This window comes from Diceros bicornis, chromosome 18, assembly GCF_020826845.1.
Source record: "Diceros bicornis minor isolate mBicDic1 chromosome 18, mDicBic1.mat.cur, whole genome shotgun sequence".
Lineage (NCBI taxonomy): Eukaryota > Metazoa > Chordata > Mammalia > Perissodactyla > Rhinocerotidae > Diceros > Diceros bicornis.
This window is the reverse complement of record NC_080757.1, coordinates 39,224,262-39,250,013: the sequence shown is the minus strand read 5'-3', so window position 1 is coordinate 39,250,013 and position 25,752 is coordinate 39,224,262. Positions and strand designations below refer to the sequence as shown.

The 25,752-nt window shown below is 47.1% G+C and overlaps 1 protein-coding gene across 7 annotated transcripts in view; it reads right to left on the bottom strand.

The window, feature by feature from the left end:
- CDK12 (cyclin dependent kinase 12) overlaps positions 1-25,752 on the bottom strand; it is a 72,867-nt gene that overhangs the window by 1,262 nt on the left and 45,853 nt on the right. For 2 of the 7 annotated variants that reach the window (XM_058560858.1, XM_058560864.1), the window contains 4 exons: positions 18,383-18,491; positions 17,777-17,920; positions 14,013-14,112; positions 9,746-11,931 (listed from right to left, as the gene is read on the bottom strand). In XM_058560858.1, coding sequence (XP_058416841.1) covers positions 18,488-18,491 — 4 coding nt within the window. In that variant the 3' untranslated portion in view covers positions 9,746-11,931; positions 14,013-14,112; positions 17,777-17,920; positions 18,383-18,487. Of the gene's footprint in view, positions 1-9,745; positions 11,932-14,012; positions 14,113-17,776; positions 17,921-18,382; positions 18,492-25,752 lie in introns of those variants that run through there. The other 5 variants (XM_058560861.1, XM_058560859.1, XM_058560863.1 and 2 more) reach the window with 5 other exon arrangements.

The window sequence follows — 25,752 nt, the reverse complement described above, 5'->3', positions numbered from 1 at the left end:
CATTTTGTCCACTCCCTGCTTCCCAGGTCTAAAGGGTGCAGCCTCAAGTCCTTTGAGGATCCTGTGTCTCTCTGCTCCAATCACCTGGCTGAGGCTCATCACCAGCCCCCCAGACATTTCAAGGAACAAGCAGCCTGTCCTGGTCTTACCATCTATCCCTCCCACTTGGTCAAACCATCCCCTTCTCTGAAGTCCAGGGGAAGGGGACAGAAGCAAACAGAAGAGTGGCAGTAGATGGTCTCTGCAGTCTCAGCTAAGGCAGAAAAGAGGAATTTTCTGCAGAGCACCCTTCTCCAGTGGAACTCCTTCCCTCCAGCTCATGAGTGATTTTAGGCCCCAATATGGGGAGAGGTTGTTGAGACTTGGAATTCTCTCATTCCCTGGAGAAGCTGGAGAGCAGACAGGCAGGGCCAGGCTCCAGCAGGGCAGGGGCCCCATGTTCTGGAACTTGGGCTAGTCCTGTCCTGATGGCTTTTTCCAGGGAGAATGAGGTGGGCTGACCGCCTACGTATCCTGTTCTCTGGTCCACACACTGGGGTTGAGTCAGCTCTGGGGTGAGGAAGTGGCTAAGAAGCTGAGTTTAGACCAGAGAGATGTCCTTTTGTCATTTATTCACTCATTCAACAAATATTTACCAAACAGTTGCTTTATGCTAGGCACTGTGCTGGGCACTGAGAGCACAGTGATGAACACAGACAGACATGGTCACTGCCCTCATGGAACTTTCCATCTGGTGGGGGAAATAGAATCATTATTCAAATGACTGCACATATAAGTGTGAAATAACTGTGCTAAATGCTCTGAAAGAAGGATATATAGTACCATAAAAGTGTGTATCGGGGGACTTGGCTAAGTCTAAGGAGTTGAGGATGAGCTTGCAAAGGAGACAGAGAAAGAGCAGCTAGAGCGGTAGGAGAATTGGCAATGATATCACAGAATCAAAGGAGGAGGTGGTCAACTGTGCTGAGAGATGCTAAGAGCTCATGAGATACCTATTTGCCCGGACTCCTCACCTGCTAGTTGTGAGTACAGGTATGAAAAGGCTCTGGCATCATGCCTGGCTCACAGGTGGTGCTCTGTAATGTTAGTTCCCTTTTCCCCCTCCCCAAGTGGAGCCTCCCTCCAGGGACCCCAGATTTCTGGAACAAAGGAACTGCCTAGGTATAGCCTTGTCTGTCAACTTAGGCCGCAAACCCTAGCCATCCGGTCCTCAGTGAGCGACTCTGGGCCTCTCCCTGCCTCTCCACATTAGTCCCTTTACATGGAGCCCTACCATTCCCTAACCTACTTCCTCCTTTGAATTGGTCTTCCATGAAGAGGGGCTGGGGTCTAGGTCTTGGAGAAAGATGCCATTCTGGCTCTGCTTCTGGTGCCAAGTCTGAGAAGAGAAGAGAGTTGGAATCCTGAGCAGCTCCCCAAGCTGCCTGGGGTGAATCTGAGTGTCTTAGGTAGGGAGAGGGAGTAGTGGGGAGATGGGGAGGGGGGCTGCCCACCCAAGGCGGCGTAGAGCCCAGAGCCTTTTCCATCACAGACATCCCATCTGTCTCCTACAGAAGGCTTGGGTTGGAGGAGGTGCTGAGAAGCGGGGTATGGAGGGTGAAATTGTACAGTCTGTGAGCTAGCACGACGGCAGTGAAGGTGCTCACTGAGGAGAAGGGTGGCAGGTCAGGATGGCGTGTCGGCAGGGAGAACTAGAGGTCAGAGGTTGGGACTGGAGCGGGGGAAGATGATAGGGACACTGCGTGCTACTCTCCCTAGACAGCTTTGTGCTTGATTTTAATTTATAGCTCCCCACCCCAGCTACCAGAGGGCAAAGAATCACACCCTCTGGCCCACAAACTAATGGTGTTACTAAGCCCAGGTGGGGCTGGATTCATGATGCCTCCCTCTCCCTGGCAGCCAGAGGTCTTTTCCAGACCTTAAAATAATGTTTTAGTTAAATGTGACAGTTTTCAGAGTGTTTCCTTTCACATATTGCTTTAACTGATCCCATGCAAGTCCAGGGAGGTAAACATTATTATTCTTGCTCTGCAGATGAAGAACAAGGAGTTTAAAAGATTAAGTGAATAACTTGGATCACAGGAGAGTAAGGAGAGGGTGCCCAAACCCAGGTCTCCTGACTCTACGTGCAGCCACTAGGATACCCTTAGGCCTTCCTTGCTCCTCATTTTTAGTGATATTGTACAGCCTCCCCCGCCACCCCCCCACTGCCACGTCAGGACTGGGGTTTTCTAGAAAAGATCTTAGAAGAACTCTTTCCCTGTGACTGAAAAACTTTGGGAGATACCCAGGCCTTGCTGAATATACATTGACACAGCCCCCCTTCCTGGATACCAACATCCAGACACTAGGAAACTGGACATCCCCAAAGGGACAGGCCTCCCACATATAAAAATATGAAAAGGCTCTAGACTGGAAGTGGTCAGGAAGGAGGGGCAGGACGGAATGTGAGGAGTGGAAAATGCTAGCCCAGAAAGCAGCTCTGCTAGGGTCTACTCCAGGTCCAGGAGAGGACCCTTGGGGATCCCTGTGGACATCCCCTCTGCACATTCCAAGTTCTAATTTTTTTTTCTCTCTACCTATACTTAAGAGAATATGATTCCACAGCTTCCCTACCTACTCTAGTCTTTTCTCCCACTCTTCCCTGCTTGGAAGTTCTTCCTCAGGTGTAACTTTATTTCTTCAGGCTACAGCTTAATCCTCTAAAAGCCCTCTAAAACATGTGCCAAGGGAACCCAAGACAGGCCTTCAGTTATTAAATATAAATAGAAAGAGGAGGGGAACTGAATATAGAGACAGATATTATATCTCTCAGTCCCTGCAAGTTATTAGGAAGAAGGCACTAGGGGTTGCTAAGCAACAGGTCTCCATAGAGGAGAAGGCACTGTGAGGAAAAAGTCTCCTTTGACTAAATATTGGGGTAAGAGGGTAAGGAAGGTGAGGGTCAAAGGGCTATGGACTGACAAGCAAAGCCGCTAGGAATAGTTGGTTTGTCCTCCAAGACCATCCCTATTCCCCAGGCCTTAGTAAACTCCGCCTTTACAGCCTTCAGGATTGGTGGAAAGAGGAAGGCCTCAGGCACCCCTCCCTTCCTGCCAGGAGAAGGGAACCTGGTTTCCATAGCAACCCAGAAACAATCCTGGCCTTGTTTTGTTTATGGCTTCTCTGTAACCCCCTCAGGGAGCACTGACTATCACGGACTCCTTTCTCTGACTCCCAACTTCTGATTTAAGAGGGAGGGTCCTAGAAAGGTTAGGGGTAGTGGTGCTACAAAGCTGGTCTCATTTGGCCCTACAGTGCCCTATTAAGACTCTAAACGGGGAGTGACTTTTAGGGGAAAGGGCTTCCAGGTGTCCTCTGACCTCTGCATCTCCTGAGGGGCTGCAAAAAGCTGGGCCAGGAGGCATCAGATGCAAACTCTGGGCCCAGGCTTGCTTTCTAAAGGGCTAGTACAGACTGGGGTTGGAGGTCAGGACAAAATGAGGAGGCAGGATCTTTTGTGCCCCTTGGCCACTCACAATACCACCCTTCTTGACCCTAAGTCCACCGTCGTCAAGACCCGAGAATGGAGATATAGAACATTAACGTATGTCAAGTATAAGTGAGTGGCACCGAGGGGCATAATCTGTTTTTCTAATATGACCACAAGCAGAGTGTTAGAAGAATTAGGCTGACAGCTGCTGGTTCCTCCCCGCCCCCCCCCCCCCCCCCCGCCGCCTTCGCTCTCCCTCTCCCTTCCTCCTCTCCCTCTCCCTTCCTCCTCGGCGTTTGCACACACCAATGGCAGCCGAGCCCTACTCGCGATTTCTCTTAATCTTCCTCCGCCATCCTGCGCTCTTTCCGCAGGCGGTGCTGCGAAGCCAGCAGAGCCCCGCGTCACACCTTACTGCTCTCTGAGATTGCTCCACAGAGAGCTCAAGGAGATGGCAATTCGGCGCTGATGCCGGCTGGCAGCAGTTGGGAGAGGGGAAGGAGAGTGAGGGAGGAGAGGAAGGGGGAAAAAGTTGGCACCGATACCAAGTTTTTCCCTAGAGAGACATGGTGGGGGGCGAGGCGAGAGAAGAAGAGAGAAAATGACACAGAGAAAAGGAAATAAGGAAAGAGAGAAAGAGCGAGAGAGCGAGCGAGCGAGAGAGAGAAAATTAAAGTTCTCTCAGACATCCACATCCACATGTGGACATTCCTAGGCCACCTCACTCATGACCCTCTAAAGATCACACCACCCAGTCGGGTTCCCACATCCCCTGCCTCTCTCTCTCTCACACACACACACACACACACACACTCTCTCACACACACACTCCCAGCCAACCTAGAAGTCAAAGCAGCCCAGGCATGTTGTGTGTATTCATGCAAGTGTGTGTGTATGTGTGTGTGTGTATATATACGCCTGTATGTTGTCTCTGTTTTGGATCGCAGTAGAATGCAGTATGTAAATGAGATGGTTATTACCGCAATGTTCATCAAGCTGAGCCGAGAAGACATTAATAGCCTGATGAATATGCATGTGAATTTGTTAATTAAGTTAATTATTCTGCTGAAAATGCATTCGTCTTCCAAGGACATTTTCCCAATGATTTTTACATGCTCTAGCCATTAGTCATGCTATATTTTATCAGGGAAATGAGTTTGCTTAAGTTGTAAAAAAAAAAAAAAGAGAGAGAGAAGAGAAATAGTGAAAGAAAGAAAGAGGAAAAAAAATGAAAGAGGAAAATGTGTTGAAGTTGAGAGTAGGAAGGCATCTGCAGCCAGCCTGAAGTTTGAGGCCCAGCTGAGCTTCTGAAGCCTGCCCTCGATTTTTACGGGTACCTCACTCTACAATTTTTTGCCCTTTTCTTGATGAAAAACTTTTTTTTTCCAGTGCCAAATTTCCAACACATTAATTAATTGTTGTAGCCAATTAACTGTAGTTGTGCAAATGAGTTTAGCACTAATTACCATGCAGTGCCTGTAATCACATAAAAAACTTGCTGAGAGAGAGAGAGAAGAGAAAGGAGGAACGGGAAGGGAGTGGTGGCAGGAGAGGAGGGGACCTGGAGTAGAGGAGCAGCCAAGGAAAGGGAGTAAGTGGGGGGTCCTGAGATTTCCTGGTAAGGAACCATCTTGGTTCCAGCTCCAACTCCAGTGGAAGGTAGCTGTCTTTTAGCCACATTTAGGACCTCTGACAGTCAGGAAATCTCAGTAGGGGTAAGAGCTGGTAAAGAGTGGTCTCCCTTTGTTTAAGAATTCCCAACCAAAAGACATTCAGAATGGACATCTCTTGTTTCAACAATGCAATGTAGTACCTATAAATCCTGAAGGCCTCAGTGTTTATCCCCCATGACTGGAATTACTGGGTAAGCATGGTGCGTGCCACTGCGAGAAGATATGCCATTTCTGATGGGCCAAGGGAGATGGAGAAGAGTGATATGTGCTCTCAGCCTGGTTCTGGAGCCGTAAATAGATGGGGAAAATTGTTATGAGTCCACAGCCACTGGAATAGGCCAAAGGAGCAATGGTAACATCAACTATAAAAGAGCTGGTTCCAGCAGGAGGTGGGAAGAGGCAGCCTTTGGCCAGACACAGCTCCCAGGAGAGGAGCCAAACCTCTCCTGAAAGTTGGCATCTCTACCATCCATCACGTCCGAGCCAACTCTAGGTTTCCACCTGTCAGCTTCAACCAGTGCCCAAAGGCTGAGGGACAGACCAAACAATTTCTCCGGCTCCTTCTGACTTAACTGTCCATGACTTCAGTTGGAGGGAAAGAGCAGCGGTAGTCAGCAATAAGCGTTGGACTAGCATTTCTGCTTCCACTCTGCTTGCCCCCTGTACTGTGTTCCAGACACTGAGCCTAACCAAGGTTTATGTGTGTGTATATCTAAATGACCTATAGTTCCCCCACCACCACCAAAAGAAAAGTGCTATATCTCCCTTACCCCTCCAGAACAGACAGCTCACTTGTCATGGTCCTCAGTTTCCTCAGACCTCATCAGAGACACATTCAACTTCACATTTTCAAGGAAAGCCTTGACTACTCATTCTCTGATAGGCACCCAAAGGCTGGATCCTCCCTCTCCCATTCCAGGTCCCAGGTCTGTAGGCAGATTTCTCATGGCTCCATCCACTTGAGCCCCATTCTTCCCTGGCAAAAGGGAAACAATTTCAAAGGCACATGCCATCTTGCCCCCTGCTCCATGACACTGGTGTTCTTCTAACCTATGAAGCAAAGTTAGCAGTGAGGACCTGAACTGACCCGGGCTGCTCCAATGTTCTTCCTGCCTCCAACACCTCTCTTCTGGTTCCACCCACACCCTCTTCCCAGCAACCTTAAGCAATGTCTGAGAAAGCCCGGTGTAGTGAAAGAGCCCTATTATCTTGGGTTCCAGGCTCTTGTTTGCCATTTAACAGCATGTAATTGCGAGAAAATCATTTACTGTGAGCCTCAATTTTCCTCATCTATAAAATGGATATAATCATAGTGGCATGCCTGAAGGGTTAAGAAGCTTAATAATTGTGAATATGAAACACTCAGCACACCACATAAAATGAACTACTTCATTAATTGCTAGTGAATACGAAGTGAGAGTACAAAGTGTCCTTTAACAGGTGAACGCTTAACAAACTGTGGTACATTCATATCATCATATAAATAAAAGGACTAAACCATGGATACATACAAAAACTTGGGATGGATCTCCAGAGAATTATGCCGAGTGAAAAAAGCCAATCCTAAAGAGTTGTATAGTATATGACTTCATGTTTGAAATGACAAAATTTTAGAAGTGGAAGATAGATTAGTGGTTGTCAAGGGTTCAGGAGGGGTGAGGTGGGCATGATTACAAAAGGGCAACATGAGGAATCCTTGTGGTGTTGAAACTGTTCAGTTATCTTGACTGTAGGGGTAGATATATGAATTTACACAGAAAATAAAACTGCATAGAACTTAACATACATACATACATACACAAGAACAAGTAAAACTAGGGAAATCTGAATAAGACTGGTGGATTTTATTAATGTCAATATTTTGGCTGTGATATTATACTATCGTTTTATAAAATATTACTATTGGGTGAAAGTAGATAATATGTACAAAGGATCTCTCTGTATTATTTCTTACAACTGCATGTGAATCTATAATTACCTCAATTAAAAAAAAAGCTATGATAGATTATTAATGTCTCTGTTGGGTAAAGGAGGGATAAGGGGCTGCCCTTGTGTTTCCATCGCAGAATTCCAAAGAGGAAGATTAAAAAACATTATTCTCATTAGGGTACATCAATAAAATGATCATAACTATGGGGAGGGGAGGATATTTGTATCTGTTGACCCAATAATTCCACTTCTTGGAATTTACTATAAAAAATGCATGAAGTTTTATATATTAAGATGTTGATTGTGATATTATTTATTACAGTAAAAATATCTAAATGATTAAAAATAGGAGATGAGCCTTATAAATCATGGCATATCTAGGTGATGAAACACTCTACAGACTTCAAACATAGTTAAAAAAAAATACACCCAGCACAATGCCTGGCATATAGTAGGCACTCAATAAATGATAGTTCTCTTCACTTTACTGAAATGTTCTGGGTATCAAAAGAGCTAACGTAGGTAAATGTACTTGACAAACTGTAAAGTGCCTGCCAAATGCTAGGTGTTGCTATCCTAATGGCTGTCTCTCCCAGCTCCATCTTAGATGAAGCTGTACTTCCAGGTGGAACACTGCCTAAGGTACTTCTGGCTTGAAAGGCAGGGAAATGAGGGAATTGACTTCTTGGGGAGTCTGAGTCAAGAGATCGGGGCTACTTCCTTTCCAGGAGACTTCCACCCCCTGCTCCACGAAGAAAACCATAGACATTTTCCCCAGTATATGCACATACACATATTTGGCCTACAATTTCAGGGGACTAATGGAGTCTTTGAAGCAATATCAGCCCTGCCAACTCCATAAAAGTAATAGACTCTATTGCATCAACCATTGATTCAGCACCTACTGAGTATCAGGCACTGTCCTAGGTGTTTTACACACATTATTTCACTCAATTCTCTCTACAACCTTAAGAGATTGTTTATCTGCATTTCACAGACAAGGAAACTAGGGCTCAAAAAGATTAAGTGACTTACCAAGGTAGCACAGCTGGTGAATGGCAGTGCTGGCACTAGAACCCAAGGCTGTGTGCCTCCAAAACTTGTGATCTAACCACCACACATAGTACACCACAAATAGTAGATTTAGAAGGCCTGAGGCAGTGCACTGTGTGGAAACTGCACGGAGGCCTAATTTGGAGGAGCCCCAAAAAAGTAACCCTGTTTTTCCAATGCGCCTTGGGTAGGCACAGACTTAAACCCATCCCAGGCAGAAGAAAAATCTCTGAAGAGGGGCTGGCCCCGTGGCTTAGCGGTTAAGTGCGCACGCTCCGCTACTGGCGGCCCGGGTTCGGATCCCGCGTGCACCGACGCACCGCTTGTCCGGCCATGCTGAGGTGGCATCCCACATACAGCAACTAGAAGGATGTGCAACTATGACATACAACTATCTACTGGGGCTTTGGGGAGAAAAAGGGGGAAAAACAAAAAAGGAGGAGGATTGGCAATAGATGTTAGCTCAGGGCCGGTGTTCCTCGGCAAAAAGAGGAGGATTGGCATGGATGTTAGCTCAGGGCTGATCTTCCTCACACACACAAAAAATCTCTGAAGAGAAGCCAGCCCATTCTGAAGTCTTACAGCACATCAGTAAGTTTTTTCATATGTCCAACCTCTATCCTTTCTGCTAAAATCCGATCCCTTTTCCTCTCGTTTCCAGTGGGGATGGTGAATATGACATGGTACCCCTCCATGAAAGGTCCTAGGTCAGGAGCGGATAGAGGAGCTTCCCCAGTTCTGCTGAGTTCTGTTGAGACCATGACTAGGATGCCTCAGTCCCCTTGGTCTCTTGGATCTGCCCCAAGGTATCAAACCAAAAGATTAGCAGGAGAAAATGGACCAGGAAGAAAAGCAGAAAGGAATAGCCTAACCAGACCAAGAAGATCAGCTTGGAGGACGGCCTGGGACTCTCTCAGGACCTTAGTTTTGGGCTCAGAGTGAAGTTAAGTTTTTCCCACTAGGCTCAGCAGCCAGCTTCATGTTTGACATGCTGTACAGATCTGGCTAGCACCCCTCATGCCACAACCTCTTTTTTGTCTCAATATGACATCTCTATAGAAAGGAGGGGGCTGGGGGTTCTGCCACTCTGTATTTACTTCTCTTCTTCAATACTACCTCGATGTACTTGCCCAGGACTGGCAGCCCAACTAGGGGGCTCAGAGATGCCCAGGAAAGAGAATAATCTTGTGAGGAGGATGCTGGGATCCCAAGGCTAGGTCCAAAGCTCTTTTCTCTCAACATGAGATCCAGGAGGGCAACTGGGACCTGAGTCTGGACACATAGATTGGGGAGGGGAGGTGTCTTCTCCCTCCCTCCCTCCGTCCCTCCCTCCCTCCTCCATACACTATTCTACCCTGCTGGGGCCCAAGCATGCCCACTGCTCACTTTGGTTTCCCTCGCCCCACCTATCCTATAGATAGGAGAGGGTTAAAGGCATGGTATGGGCAAGCTATAAATTTCCCATCAGTGTGTGGAGAGTAGGACTGTTGGCAGGGAGGGGGTTGGGCTGGGGGGGAGGGGGAGCTGGGAAAAAGCCAGGAGGTTGTCTCTAGGTAACAATAAACACTGCAAGCAAGGAGCAGCTGTTACACTTACTCTCTCTGCATCACAATGCTGAAATAACACTAATAAACCAGCGTGCCCAATGCACGGGCATACACGCATTTAGGGCCAGGCCTCACTGCACCCCTAGCGCTGCCCTCTGCTTCAGGTCAGGGCCCTTGGTGCCAGTGGACATACCAGTCTTGGCCTGGCTATATTTGTGAGGACTGATGAGTCAGTCTCAGAGTCAGAGAGGCATTCTCAGATTCAGAGGGGTGGCAGAGGCTGGGGATTCTAGGTTCAGATCCTGATGGCATTCACTGGTGGAAAGAGTTCAAATGGGATAACTCTTGGCTGGGAACTGGGAGGAGAGGAGGAGAGTGAGAGAGAGAAAAGTGTAGGAACAGACAACTACTTACCATGTCTTCTCAGATTGGAGGGGATAAGGTGGCCAGGAGTGGAGCTGGCTGAAGGGAGGTAAAAGAGGGACCGAGGAGAAGGTTTGAGAAAGAGGAGGAGCATGTGGTACTGAGGAGTGATTCTTCTCTTTCTCCTGGGGCTGAAGTCCCCACATCTGCCTACACCCCACCTGGGTGCACCCAGGATCCCTCTCATAGCACCACTTATACAAGAGCCAGGTAATGTGTTGGTTCAGTTCAGGACTGAGCTTTATTATCGGTGTTCCAGCAAGGGCCCTTGGGCTCCTGATGCTGCCAGGGAGAGCTGGGAGAGTGGAGCTGGTCCCATCTCTCTACATGAAGAGTGGTTGGTCTGTCCTTTCACCAATCAAAATTGTCTGGATCTCCAGGAGCAGAGGGACGCTCACCCCAGCTGGAGAGCAGAGCCAACAGTAACGAAAGGAATACAAACAGGCAAATGAAAATTCAGGCTGTCAGAGAACTCCCCTCCTCTTAGCAAATCCTTCTCTGAGGTTAGAGCAAGGGTATTTATTATTACGTATCTGGATACATTGGTATCCAAGATTGCTGCTTCCCTTTGCTGAAACAAGGAGGCACCTGGTACTGTGGTTGGAGGCATGAATGGTTCTCCTGGTCCACCTTCTGGTCCCTTTCTGTTGGTGTGATCTCAAACACAGTATCCTATCATCCCCCTAATTCAGAAAGGATAGAGAAAATGCACATTGCCAACTCAGCCTGTAAGGGAAGAGGAAATCAGCAACTTTGGAGATCTATGACGTCTGTTTCCAGGGAAGAGAGTCCCGAGACCAAGTGTAATCCTTCCAGGTTCTTGGAACAGTGCTTTTTTGAAAAAAAAATTCCTAAGTCATGTGGTGTCAGCTGGGTACCTAGAGCTCTGGACAAGTAGTGAGGGCAGGGAAGAGTAGCTGTGTCTGCCTGGAAAGCTCCTCTTCTGGAAGGTGCCCAGGAGTGCTGAACTGCCCCAGCACATGTGGATGCCCAGTACACTCTGTGCAGCCAATGGATACAGTAAGGCAAGAATAACTGGCCTCTCCTATTCTTTCCTTACTGGGAAGTCTCTCACTAGGTACGCTCAGCTTTTCTTGCTCTCTCCTCTCCCATTTCCCTCTCTTCTTTCTAGGGCCTTTTCTTGCTCAACAATCCAGATGAGAGACCTTCGTCCATAGAGCTGAGAGTCGGGGAGAAATAGGGTAAAAGAGAGGTCTAACAGGCCTGGACCCCCTTCTTCTCTGTTGTTTTCATGAGCCGCCCCCATTGCTATGAGTCATCAGAATCTTGAGCTCAAGTGAGCTGCCAGCAGCCTTCTTCCTCCCCCCTCCTCCAGCCAGGCAGATATGTACCCAAAGGGCGCCGGAGCCCACCGTCTTCCTATTCGCAGGGCCAGAGCTCCCTCCTTCATCTCTAGGAATCTGCAACACAGACACATTGAGATGAGTGATCAAAAGAGTGCAAGAGACCCCATCATGTGCTCTGTGCTGGAGCAGAAAGCCGGCTGCTTGCATGGCAGAGCAGGATCACCAGCCAGGAGAGCTGGCCCTTGGGCACACAGCATTGTCGGCATGTGAGAGGGGGCGTGGGAGAGGATTAGGTAAAGAGGCTGGTTCAGGAGCAGGCATCTCCTCCTGGTTCCCTCTCTGGTCAATGTTTCTTCTCCTTGGCCTCTCTCCTGGGTGCTCATGGCCATCATGACACTGCCACCTCTGAGATGCTTTCTTCCCTTCCTTCATGGCTTTGGGAGCTAGAGAGGGGATCTGCATGACAACCTTCAAGGTGTTAATAGGAGATGCAGACATCTGGATCTCTCACCAACCAGTGGGACACACTGAGAGAGAAAGAGGAAAGGGGTCTCATCAGAGTAAAAGCTAAACCCTGGGCCAATACTGAGCTCAACGATTCCTTTTTCTCCAGAGTGCAGAGGATTCTGGGTACTGCTACCTCTGCCTTCCACTTACTTTAAGTCTATCCCTCTTTCCCTGCAAAGGCTCAGGGTTTCTTCTGGACTCCAGAGCAAGCTCCAGGCTCTGACTCCAGGGCAGTAGATCCGGCAGTTTTAGAGTGTGCCACATACCTTTGAAGTGTGAGGCAGGGCTGGTGGGGATTGGGGGAAGAGAGGCCCTGTTCCTTAGAGAAACATCCATAATCTAGATTAAATGCTTTAAGGGCCTTTTTGCCCCTCCAATATACCTCCATTGTTGGAGTAGGGGTGGACAAGGGGTGAAAAAGAGGGCCTAAAGAAAGCCTGACACCCTCTCTCCTTCTTCTTCACTGCATGCTCTTCTCCACTGCTCTGTGTTTCAGAGGAGAAACAGCAGCTCTATAAACAGGAGCCATCTAATAAGTCCCCCAAACAATACTCAATATGAACGGCCTGCCCTATGTTAGGCAGCCAGTCACAGGCCTCAGTTCCCAAATTTCTCCTATCTGCTCCCCACTTTCAGGCTTCTCCTGACCTCCCTTGACAAGAGAATCTTCCTTTTCAACTACCTGGCACAGTTCTCCTCTATTACCCTTACCCCTGTAGGCCCTTGGAAGCAGGGTGGGGAGCTAGATGAATTCTTTCCAGACTGTCTTGGGGGAATGCAAGGAAGCCCTTTTCATCTTGTTGGCAGTAAAGGTGTCAGAGAATCAGACAGCCAAGGAAATGACCCTGAGGGTCTAAGGACAGGGCAGGTTGAGGCTGGGGGCACTTAGAGAGGCATATCCTGCTCTTCCCTAGGGCTTCTGGGGATATAAAACAGGGGTACTAAGGGGTTGGCCCTGTGGCCTAGTGGTTATATTTAGTGCACTCCACTTCGGCGGTCTGGGTTTGGTTCCCAGGCGCAGACGTACACCACTTGTCTGTCAGTGGCCATGCTGTGGCGATGCCTCACATACAAAATAGAGGAAGATTGGCACAGATATTAGCTCAGGGAAAATATTTCTCAAGCAAAAAGAGAAAGAGTGGCAAGAGATGTTAGCTCAGGGCAAATCTTCCTCAGCAAAAAAACAAAACAAAACAAAAACCTCAGGGGTACTAAGATAGAGGAGCAGACAATTCTGGGAGTAGGGGAAAGGTGTTGGGGGCTTGGAGAGTGTGACAAAGTTTCTACCCACACTGCTTTCCAAGCTCTGTGTTCATCCTTGCCCTGATCTCAACTTAATCTCATGAAATATAGAAAAAAAATGGTAAAATTTTTGAGGAAGGGAGAAGATGCCAGGAAATGCCACCTTTGGCAACCTGGTGAGAAAGCCACTCTTTTCCTTCATTCTTTCCCTCCTGAACCCTAGTGTCTGAACAGTGAAGGAAGCAGGAAGGTGGGGATGGGGACAGCTGGAAACATGCCCTTCTCTCCAGTGTGCACTAACACCACACAGAGCCAGATGGGGCCTGACTAGAGTTCTGGGGCCGTGGCACCACATGAATAAAGGGGCATTTCTGACTCAGCATTCAGTGCCTTGAGTTTCATTCTGTCTCTGTTCTTGGCTTAGACATGGGACAAGAGGTAAAAGACCACTCCTTGCTACATTTTTTGGCATAATTTTCTCTAGCAGCTTATATTGTGGCAGGGAAACTTGTGATAAGATCTCAAAAAAAGCTCAATATTTAGTCATCATTGAGGGATTTATTTCTTGGTTAAGGAACTGGGGTAGTTGGTGCATTTCCCTTCCTGTGGACCTTATAGAATATGGTAGAATCCCAAGGGAGTGGGGGGGGGGCGGCTGTGGGGGATCTGCCTGCTTAGAAGCAAGGGAATAAATGAGATGACCCCTGGAACAGGCTGTATGAGGGAAAAGTCCCCCTAATAATGCACCTGCCTGACTCCTCTGAGTTGCTTCCAAGACTCAGGGGCCAGAGACACAATAGAGAATAATATCCTACTGACCCTCTTCCCCTGACTTTCCTCCCACACCCTACCTACCTACCTTTCCCTGTGTTCCCAGGAACTCTTCAAATCCAGAAACACACAGCAGCTCCAGGACAGGATTCAACTGATTTCCCCTCTCTGGGTCTCCATTTCCACATCTGTAAAATGAAGTGTTCGGCAAGATGAACTCCAAGTTCTCTTCCTTGAAACAGCAAGGTTTTATGATTCATACCCAAAAGGCACCAGGCCTCATTTGTATGCCGTTCTGCATGTAATCTTGATGGCACTTATTTTATGTCTAAATGTAGAGAAATATTTCTGAACTCTGCCCTTCTCTTCCCTCTCACCACAGTGTCTCTGGTTCTATGGTCCCTAGCTCTTGTCCTCTCTCTTCAAGGACCTCAATGCTCTGTCCCCACTTTCCTTTCACATTTTTACAGCACTCACTGGGACAAGCCCAACTGGACAAAACCCTAGGAGCAAGAAAACAGCCTTACCTAATATTCTGGCTGCACTTTTGGGCCCCAGACCTGAGTCAACCAGTACAGTTCCACCCTTTTTGGAGGTCTTAGCAGTTGGGGGTAAATCCTGGCACCTCGCCCCAGTGCCTCCCCTCCTCCTCCACCTCACTATTCTCCATGCCAGAACGCAAAGTGGCCAGTGATTGATGGGCCTGGGTTCCCGGTAACCGCACCCAGTGGCCCAATCCTCTTCCCTTACCCAATCCCTCCCCTGTCCCTATTCAGAGATCAGATTGTCTCATGTTGGTCCCTGAGGTCCCATTAATTAAAAATACATCCAATTAAATGGCAGGTGAAAACGTGCTATTGGAGCTCTCCACCCCCCTGCCCCAGCTTGGTCCTCCCCCCAGCCCCCGCCCTTTTCAGGCTCAGCTGTGCTTTGAGCTGAGAAAAAAAAAAGAGACAGACAGGAAGAAAGAGGGAGAGAGAAGAGGAAGACATGGGGTGGGGATGTGGAGGGGAGGACTATTTGAACCTCTGCCAGGGTAACATGTGCCAGCCTGGGAGGGTGGCACTGTGCCCTGGTGTCTAATTTCTGGAGGTGTGAGTAGGTTCAGTCAGCTGGGTACCTACCTCCATTTCCCTTAAAGGGGCAGAGGGAAATCCTAGGGCGTGGCTAGTTGTGCTGCCCTCCTTCTGGGCTTGATGGGTGAAGGGCAGAACTGTAAATGGTAGAGGGCCCTTAGGAGGGGGTGTGATGTTCAGGGGTTAGGAGAGTCTGAGGCCTCCATTCTTTGCATATCCCTGCTCTTCCCTAAACTGCAAAGAAGATAAAGAGGGGCTGGCTGGGACCCAGGTGGCAGGGCACGGTGATGCTCCCAAGCCAGACTGTGCCTACCCCTGCCCACAGGAAAGCTAAGAAAAGAAGGGAGAGAAAGAGGAAGGAAGGAGCCATAATTTGGGTGGGAACAGATGGGTCAGATAGGATAAAATATACAAGGATAGATGTTTGTGTAGGCACTACATCCCTTAGCATCTTATAGGTAAGAGGGTCTGGAAGGACCTGTCCTGTTTTTCCCCTTTCTCTAGGCAAAAAGAAACAGCAGTAGTGTGAAGTCGCCTCAACCTGGATGCCTGGTAGGCTGTGAGTAGGGCATCTCCCTTGAAGAGCACTGATTACGCTCATTCTCCTCCACACTTATGGTGTCCCCAGCATTTTGTCAGGTAAGGCATCTGACCCGCCTCCCTCCGCCCCTTGTAAAGCCCTCTGGCCCCAAGCAATGTAAAGCGAATGGGTACTGAGAGCTGTTGGGAGAGGAGCTAGAAAGAAGAGGTGACCAAGGGTGCTCACAGAATCTAGGCAGGAGTGGGGGGATTCGCCAACCTAGGGCTCCCGCCTGGTCTCCTTGGCAGCCTCAATACCTCCTCACTTCACTTTAACGCTAATTGGAGATTTTAATCTGTGCTGCTGCTCTGCTCAGGGTGCTGGGGGTAGCGCCAGCTGTGCAGTAATTCCAGCAGCACCGACTGTTTAATCAAGCTGTCCTCCTGGGGAGGGGCCCTCGGGCATGGGGGTTGGAGGGAGGAGGAGAATCTCTGTCATCTCCCGTAGCCTGTTCAGACTGGAAGGGCTTCATGAAGACTGAGGATCAGTTGTGGGATATCTCATCTCCATAAGGACCCCATGGCCACTTGGATCTCTGGCAGAGCCATTACACGGGTATGAGGTCAGTATGAGGCCCATGGGCCAAAGAAGCCTTGTTCCCCATTCTGCTTTCTGACATCTTTTTTTTGGCTCAGAGTCCTGGGGTGTCCTCCAGCCACTCAGGCTGCAAACATCCACTAGACTGTCTTGAGCTCTGCAGGTTGATGCTGGGGGAGGTAATGGGGGCATAGAAGACTGAACTTTGCCACTCTCCCTCTTCTCCGTCCTCTCTCCAACACTCTCTCACTAACAAAGATACTTTTAAGCGAAGTAAGAGATTTTTGAGATTTGTACATTGTAAGAGATGTTTTCTCTGAAAACCACAGGTACCCCCACCCTCAGAGCTCTAAAGTGACTGTCTTGGAAGCAGGGAGATAGTGCGGTGGACAGTTGGAACCTGCTACACCTTGAGGGAGAGAAGCACCTGTGCAAGACGTTTGGTGCCTAGAGCTAGGGGGCTTCCCAAGTTCAGCTGGGAACATACTGAGATATCAGGCCACTAGGGCAGAGTCTTCAGGGTCTCAGGCCATTTTTAAGGAAGAATAAATGGTGCTAACTACTCTTCTGGATTTTTGGGCCCCAGCTCTTAAGCTCTCTTGGAGTGTTTATGACCCCTATCTTAGGGAAAGGGTGCCCTCCATGCCCAAACTCTGTCTGCTAAGGGGCAGGAGTTTTAATTGGTCAGCAGCACCCTCGTGTGGCAGAAACCAAGACTGCAGCTGCCTAAGTAGGCCAGCTGCTTTGAGGAATCAGACATCCAGGTTGACAGGCAGGTAGGCAGGGTTATAAACGTTGGTGCTCTCTGCGCCATCAAGATACCACATGCATACCTACTGCTCGACCACTTCCAGGGACATTTCTGTTTTCTAACACCTGTCCTATCCCTCCATCCACCCCATCCTAACTCTAACTCAAGGTATATACCTACCAGGGGAAGGGAGCACCTTACCCAGAGCTGGCACTTATTTAGGCCTGGTGCTTGTGCTGTCTGGATTGCACGAGTGAGAGAGGCACTGCTGAGAGAGGAGGCCTAACGTCATAAGGGTAAGCTGATGTCACCTCCAATGGCAGGAGAGGCTCTGGCACCCCAGCCAAATCTCTACAGGTGCCAGAGAAGAGCTGCCATCTAAGCTCGAGACAGAGTACCACCTCATGGTGGATTCTGCCCTACGGCAATACATTCTCCACTTCCTGGGGGTCTGGGAATAAACAGGAACAGACTCTCAGAGCCTGAAATCCTTGTCCTCGAGAATGGACACCAGATAAAACACCTTTCCCTCAAAACATCCAGGTACTCTCTAAGGATGCCAGGCCATTGGACAGAATGCACATCTGGGGCTTCAGACTTCCAGCCCCAAGCGAAAGGCTGCCTGTCATTAGACCCTTCCCCTCCAGTGTTAAATACTATCTGTTTACTGGTCCCTTCTTCCCACACCCACTAAATGGGGGAAATGGTTCTGAATTATAGAGAGGGGATGGAAATTTGACATAAGGGAGGTCTCTCTTGCTGAAGATTAGGGCTGGAAGTCACCAAGGCAGAGAGCTGAGCCACCAAGGCCTTCCCCTTGTTGGAGATATTTAACAACAGAGAAATACTCCCAGAGAGAAATATGACCCCTGTTAGGGGTTGGTGGGTAGGGAGAGGAGCATACCTACCTGGCAACAAGAAGAGTGGGGCCAGGCACTGAAGGCTGCTGACCTGCCTGATTCTGGGCACTGAGGATGGAGAGAAGCAGGCTTGTAAGCTTCTACTTCTGGTGTCTTGCATAGTGTTTGGACAGATGGGATCTCCCATCAAACCTGGAAAGGAGGTGGAGAAGCTGATAGCACTGCCCTATCCTGACTCAAAAGAAAAGGAGAGAAAATAGCTTCTTGGGGAAGAAGAAGGCAGGGCTGTGTGTGTGTATGAGGTGGTGGGTGAGCGGGGCACGTGCTCTAGAGAACAGGCTGAGAGTAATCGACATCAGCATCCCACTGTAGAGGAATGTCCATTAGCACAGCTGGCCAAGAGGAAAGAACAAGAATGAAATGACCACCAATGCCAATAAAGGGGGTTACCCGCTCTAGCAAGGAGGGAGAAATTGTTAATCAAAAGTTAGAACACCATAATGGGGTCAAATAAAAAGCTAAGAAAACTCCTCTGGAGATCTTTGGGAATAAGAAACTTCTCTGAGACTGTGTGTGTGTGTGTGTGCAAGTGTGTGTGTGTGTTTATCCTTACAGAAGCAGGCCAGAGGTATCTAATTAGCCTTAGGTCCCTACCTGGCTTTAGAGTCTGTGAAAGAGTGAACTTGCCAGGGCTCTGGATGCCAAGTGGCTGATGGACATCACCAAATTCCTCAGAGGCCATCCCTCCTGCTGCTGCTGTCACCTGTAAAGGAAAATGACAGGTTACATTAGACATGAGACAAGGGACTAGACACCAAACAGGATTTTTGGTCTTTCACCCAGGAAGCATGGCCTTGATAGGTAACAGTGATAGTGACGGTCACCACTCTTCCAATTCCCTCAAACCTGAATTCATGAAGCCCAGAAGGATTCAGATGAACCTTAGGTACGCTTCCAGAGAGAGCTGTAACTGTTCTAAGACTCCTACCTCCAGGGAACCAGCTCCAATCTGATAAAATAAAAACCATGGTTCCTACACTTAAGAGGTAAGTTAGAAATTCAACAGAAATAGAAGCTGTGAAACCCAAAATTATAAAGGGTAATGAAGGTTCAAAGTTAATGCCAAGTTAATGCAAGAAGGTGACTCAGAGGAGGCCATCTAGTTTTAGATCAGATCATCAGCTTGTATTCGAGGCTCTCTTGTCCAAAACAACTTCTTCAAGAAGGGCTTGAGGCAAAAAAAAAGGTCCTATGAGACAGAATGGAAGTTTGAGGGACAGCAGACGACGCAATTTGGGCAAGTAGGTCTTATCACACATTCCCTAGGTAGGGATGAATTTGTATGGGGACCAACTCCACATTCTCCCTATGCTATCAATTAGGGTGAGATGGAGAAAATGTAAAGGATATGTATTGAAATCTATTTCTTTGTCATCAGCAGAAAATGCTCATTTTGCAGATCCCTTGCCCCTCTGACCTAGACCTATAACTTTTTCTCTAAGCTGCCCAGTGGTGCCTTTCTTCCTCCAAGATTCTGCTTCCAGCTTAGGGACTCTTCAGCATTCCCCTTCTGCTCATCAGTGGCTCTCAGACTCATATGTGTAGAAAATAAGCATTAGAAGGGACTGCAGATACATCTGAGAAAGGTCCAAAGAGGGGAAGGGAGTCTCAGCACCAGAGTGAGATGACTTCAGAATGGGCATGTCAGCTTATTGAACACACTATTTAAGGCTTAGGTCCCTGTGGAACACCATAACCACCTTCCTTCTGCCTCATCAAAGGAGAAAACCAACAACTCAAAACTAAAAAAAACAGGAAGAGAAGTAGAGGGTTCCCTCCTCCCTGCGCCAATTTCCTGTAATCTCAGAGAATATCTCATTTTACTCCGAGTTCTATAATCCCTTCTCTAATTAAGAGATTCCTCTCAGTTTCCCAGCAGATGAGATGTGTTTTCTTTCTCCCTTCCTTCTGATTTTGCTTTTCAATATAGCTGTATTGTAATGCAAAGGAGCCTGAGTTGAGATTTAGGGTAAATTCCTCACATTGCCTCTAGGATCTTTTCCTGCTATCCAACCCCCAGAGATGGTGTCAAAGTGCTCCTTGAACTTTGTGGTAACTCTGAGGGCATCAGGATCTGTGGCCGTGGCTGCCACTTGCTTCCTGATGAACCAGAGCTCTTGACTCTAAATAAAAATTAGACTTGTACAATTTGCATGTGATTGAAGTAAAAATATATAAAGCTTCTCAGTTTTTCTACTAACGGTTTTTAAATCTCCTTTTCCCCCTCAATCTGTCCCTCCCCCCTCAAAATCTCACAGCCTTACCTTCCTTTCCTGAGGAAGCCCAGGGCTCTTAGGAGTTGGTGATCTTAAAGTTAGGGGCCCTATACTCATGAAAGTTAAGATTCTGGCCTCTTGGAGTCTAGTCTTGGCTGGCGGCCACTAACTCACTCACTGTGAGACTGTGGGCAAGGCATTTCGCTTCCCTAAGCCTCGGTTTCCTGCTCTGTAAACTAAGAGGTTGAATTAGGTGATCTCTAGGGTCCCTTTCTAGCTTTGACCACCTACGATTCTATAAAGGGAGAAGAGACAAGTGCCTTTCCATCAGAAGTGAGACTTTCCTGCCCTTCACACCTCTCTGGGCCACTGCAGAAAGAAGCATCCCTGTAGATGCCTGCCTTTCTCACACCGGCCTAACTAAAAGGACAAACAAGTGAGTCCTAGTAGGAGGCCTTCCTTTAGGTTCCAAACTCCTTCTATCATGAAGAAAAGATATTAAGAAGGTGATCTAACTCTAACGCTGAATCTTGATAAAGCAGATAGGAGACAAGGCAGATATGGGGCAGGAAAGAGTATGATAAGCAACCGATATGCACCCCCAACACACACCTTAGACTGTTTAAGAGTCTGAGCATACAGTTGGCTTTGCCCTAGAGAGACCCGCATAAGTAGTGGCTGCTTATCCAATACAACTGTGTGTGAATGGAAGAAGAAAGTAAGGACATGTGTAAACACACTCAGAGCATCAACGTAAGTGTCCAATCAATGCACATACATACTCATCGTGTTCTCTCCTACTTGAGGCCTATACATGACTTGTAAGCAGCTATGGTGGGAGGGGACACTACACCCTAGTCTCCCCCCTCCTCAAAGTCAGAAAGAAAGAGACAGTGAGACAGGAGCTACTTGGCTTCCTATAAATTGTTTTGTCCTTCCTCACAGCTGCAATCAGAAGCTAAGGGCTCCCGCAGGCCTTGTTCTGATCTGCTGCAGGCGATGGAGGGTTTTTGAAACGGAGAGGACTTGGCTGCAGCACCGTTTCAGCTGCTATTGGGGCTGGCTAATGGGCTCATTCGGGAAGACCCCCGCATGCCGCACTAAAGAGTCCCCCGCCGACCTCCTCCCCAGTCCCAACCCAATTAATAAATGGGGGCTCCCACTTTATGGCTCTGGGAGCAGGAACCAGAGATACAAATGACCCCCAGGGAGGTACAGAAAAAGGCCTTCCAAGAATCAAGCCAGAGAATTGTGCATCCACAGGCACATGCTGCCACAGGCTAGTCATATCCCATTTTCAAAGCATTAAAGGGGAAGAAACTGGCAAAAAACTTCTTTCCCAGATCCAGAGTGGGACAGCATTCTTCAAGCCTGCAGGCACACCCCAGCAATAAACTCTCTTTCACCTGGTTCCCCAACCTGAAAAGGGCAGAATGCAAATGATCATCTGGGCACACAGCACGTGCTCCACTCTTTTCCAGGGGCAGTGCACCCTCTTAGACTCTGCAATACTGAACAGAGACACACCCCATCAAGCAGTTAATAAAGCAAACATTTCCTACTTAAAAACAAAGCAGCTACCTCTTTCCAAGTTCTGATCACCATCAACAGCATAGATATGTCCTGGGGTCGTCATCTTCAGGCTTTTGTCCCTCTCCTCACACCCAAACTATCACCAAGCCTTGCTAATTCCTAAGGACCTCCTTTCTTCTCATTCCCCTTGTCCTACTCTAGTGCAGGCCCCCAGGGCCTCACATCTGGACAAGAACAATAATGTCTTAGCAAGCTTTCCTGTTTCCTTGACCCAGTATAGCTGCAAAAGTTCTCAACATCATATTCATCCCATCATGCTCTGCTCCCTGTTACTGCTTACCGAATCAAATTCAAATTCCTCATTCAGGCCAACAAGATTGCTCCTCCAATTTCATTTCCTAATATTGCTTTCCCGTACCACCCTGACTAGCCCATTCACAGCCCTCTGCAAAAAACACATAAACCTTCTTCTGTAAGTTTTCTCCCTCTGATCACCTTCCTCTATTCTGTTCCATGCTCTCTATCTTCATTACCTTCAAAGAATCTTTCCTGGTTAACTCCAATTTTTCTGATTATTCCTTTGCTTTGGCTCCCTCTGTACTAGGTTACTATTTTATTTTATAACCTGCATTAATGTGCTGACTTGTAAATACTGATTTCCCATTTCCCACCCAGGTTTAAGACTCATCTCTCACTAGACCCAGAAGCTTCCTAAAGGTGGGTCCTCCCCTAATCTTCCCCAGAAGTTACCCTGTATTAGGACATGACTCAGCTAATGATATTACTGCTCCCCACTGAAGCAGCCCTCATGGTATAACTCTTGGGATATCATACTGATCAACTACAAGGAATACAATCTTATTCCGTCAGTTTTCAGGCTGCCACCTGCCTCTACCAACATTGAACTTGGCACCAAGTCTTTCCAAAATTACAAATTGTTTCATGACTTCAAAGTGTGTTAAAAACAAAACCCCCGAAAACAAGCACGGTCACCAAAAGAATTTGTTTATCTCCTTGATTCATAGTATATAAACACTATTTTCTTTGAAAATCCCTTAGGATGAGAAGCCCCATTTTGTTCCCTATTTCTAAGATTAATCCTATACTCTCAGGTCATGACCTGATTTTCTAGAATGCAAATCAATCCCAGAGCCAATAGTAATCTTGTTCCCTACGAGGCCTGCCTCTAGCCTGCCTCTGACCATCACAGTATTGGAAGGTCTCTAGGAATAGAGAAGTTATTCAAGAGTCTCAACTATTTAGCGAGTACTTCCTTAGATTAACCTCACTCTCAAATGCTGACTCTTCACTTCCTCTAGTTTAGCCCTGTGTGGTTAGACTAGAAAAAGTGATCTGTCACTCCCCTTTATCTCCTACATATTGCTCAAGACAATAAGAGGGATTTGCCCTTTATTCTTTCCATCCTTTAGCCTTTAGCTGCTTAAGAATCAAGACAATAAAAGCAAAGCAGAGTGCCTGACACATTGTAGCTTCCTGACAATGTTAGTTCCGGTTCTCTCCCTTCTTCCTCCCAACACCATCGGTTTCTCAACCTTTCAGGGCCCATTTTTTCACTGGCTAAAGATGGCACTGAACTAGACAAACTAATGTCCTTTTGTAGCTCTAACATTCTGTGACTCTAATTCACATATTTTGGTTTGTTTGCTCTTCTATGCACTGCCTTCACTTGGATCTAAAATGAAGAGGAGAGGAATAATACTAGTTTCCAGGTTGACCTAAAATACATAAAACCATTTTCAGTTTTAAAACTCAAAAAATACAAATTACTTCTTAACATGATGCATCCATATCATTCCTTCCTTATTCCTGAATTACTCTCTTGAACTATGTAGACAGCAGTGCTAAGCAAAATGTCCCTATATAAGTTATTTGCTTAATATAATCTAGCTTCCCTAGTGAAAATGTCTTCAGAGCATCCCTCGGCCTAAGGGTTCTAGGCCTATCCTCCAACCATAAAGGTAACACTACTGTAATCAAGGGGAATTCTTTACTCACAGTAATGCTTTAATGGGACCTCCCTGAAATGAATCATGAACCATTAAGGCAATTAGCCCCTAACTTTCACTAGCCCAACAATTTTTCCTTCCACCCCACACCCCTCTCTCTTCTTTCTAAGCAATTATACCCTGTCTGTTTCTGCAGCCCAGCTACCAGACTGCTCTAGTTCTTCCTTCTTTCCCTTCTTTCCATCTCCTTCTCATATTGCTTTATTTTATATGAGACCTTTGGTTCCCTAACAGAAATTTTAAATACTGGTACATGGCCAAACTCAAAAGTTCCCAAACTTACAAAAGAGATCAGGCTCCTAAGCTTTCTCTAAGTCTGAATTCAGCCTCCTTTCTCCAGGGCTGAAAGCATTCAAAATTGCATTAGCCTTGGTGGGGAGCGTTGTCTGTCTACAAGCTGATCCTCACCAAGGGTGAGGCATTGTTGTAGTTCTGAGACACAGGAGGGAGCAGGATACTCTCCTTGAGACAGCCCACCAGGTAGGCTTCTTAAGGTAAAGAAAGGACACTCTCCAAGACCCAGGGTTTGTTTTTCACTTAGCTCTGACTGCTACATTGTAGCCTTTTTACGCTCTCCATGCTGCCTCCCTCAGGGATGGTTTGGCTTGGATAAAATATCCTTCATTCCTTTAAAACTATCAACATTATCTTCCGTTTACAACCATGCTAGAGCAAAACATCCAAAAATCTATCTATTTTCAGTTCCTAAGGAACCTAAGTCTAAGCGAATTTACATTTCATGGCTATCCTCTCTCATTACAGAAAAGTATGCTGTGGTTGAGGGCTGCATATTGAGTAAGCTTCGCTAACAAATACCCATCTAAAGAGTATTAAAGACTAACTTCATATCAGCTTCTTTCTCTCCTCCTTGGACTACTAATTTTTGAGATAGAGATATAATGAGAGCAATCCAGTAGCCACAGCATTTTGGCACCCTAGTGATTAATCACCAGGGCATCAAAGCAGCCTGCTTTCTAATGGATAGCAGAGCCCTCTTCTCACCAAGCTTTACTTCCCACAGATACCATCTGCAACTGAGCTTAGAAATGTCATCAGCAAAAGCAACAGTCTCAGGATATGAGGGATGAGGATGAAGAAGTGAAGACTGACACTCTCTGCCTTTCCTAGAACAGTAAAAGAAAATCTCTTGTACCCCACACAACATAAATTAAAAGCTTCTTTCATAGCTCTCAGCAGTAAGAAAGCATGGTTATTTTGCATTCTCCTTCACCTATCACCCCATAAATTAAGGATCTGGAATAGATATTTGTCTTCTGAATTGCCTCTCATTACCCTTCAAAACTATGAAGCAGTACCCTGCAGGGTTAAGCAATCAATACCTCTGATAGGCCTAAAGCATATGAGCTGGGTAGTGAGTGGGAAGAGAGAAAAATAGGAAATGAAAAGAAGTGGGTGGACAGGAGATGAGAGACAGCTGCATACATATAGTGAGGAGTGGTAAAGTACCACCAGTAATTCCTTCCGGTGTCATAATTCCCCCAAAGTCTGTCAACTCTTGGAGAAACTCTCACTTGAAAGTATTTCTAAAGCTATAGGGACACTAGTGTTCCTATAGATGAGGAATGCCACACCTGGACAGTAAAGTTAACCAAAGTATCCAGGAATGCTCACCAGGAATGTCCCCTCAGGACAACCAGAACACTTAGCAGTTCCACCTCTCCCTTGGAATGGTTGAATATTTACTCACTTGAGGAACTCCCCACTTCCATTCCACCTAGCTCTTCAGAATGACTAAGTTGTGAACAGAGAAGTAACTCAGTACTTAAAAGACAGTCAAGTTATGGGGCAATCTTTAATAACAATGGAAATTCCAGTTTAGCACCATTAACTGTTTTACTTCTTTGAGGCATTAACCTTGCCATACAGTTAAGGATGCCTGTCTGGGAAGACAGTGCTTAAGAAATCTAGGTACTGCACAGTATGGTTTCTAGTTAGGAATAGCCTTGAGTGTGACAGAGAAAAAAGTATAGGTTAGTTAAGTCCTCAGCCTTTAGGCCCAGAATTAAAGACAGCCACTGCTATGAAGTGGAAACAATATTCTCTAGGAGGTTGAAGTTCACACTCCTAGTCATGAACTTGCAATATATGAAGACCGAAAATGAATTCCTTTTCCTTGGAGGCTAACCAGGAACACAGGATTCCAGGAATTGGAACAATCTTGAGCTCC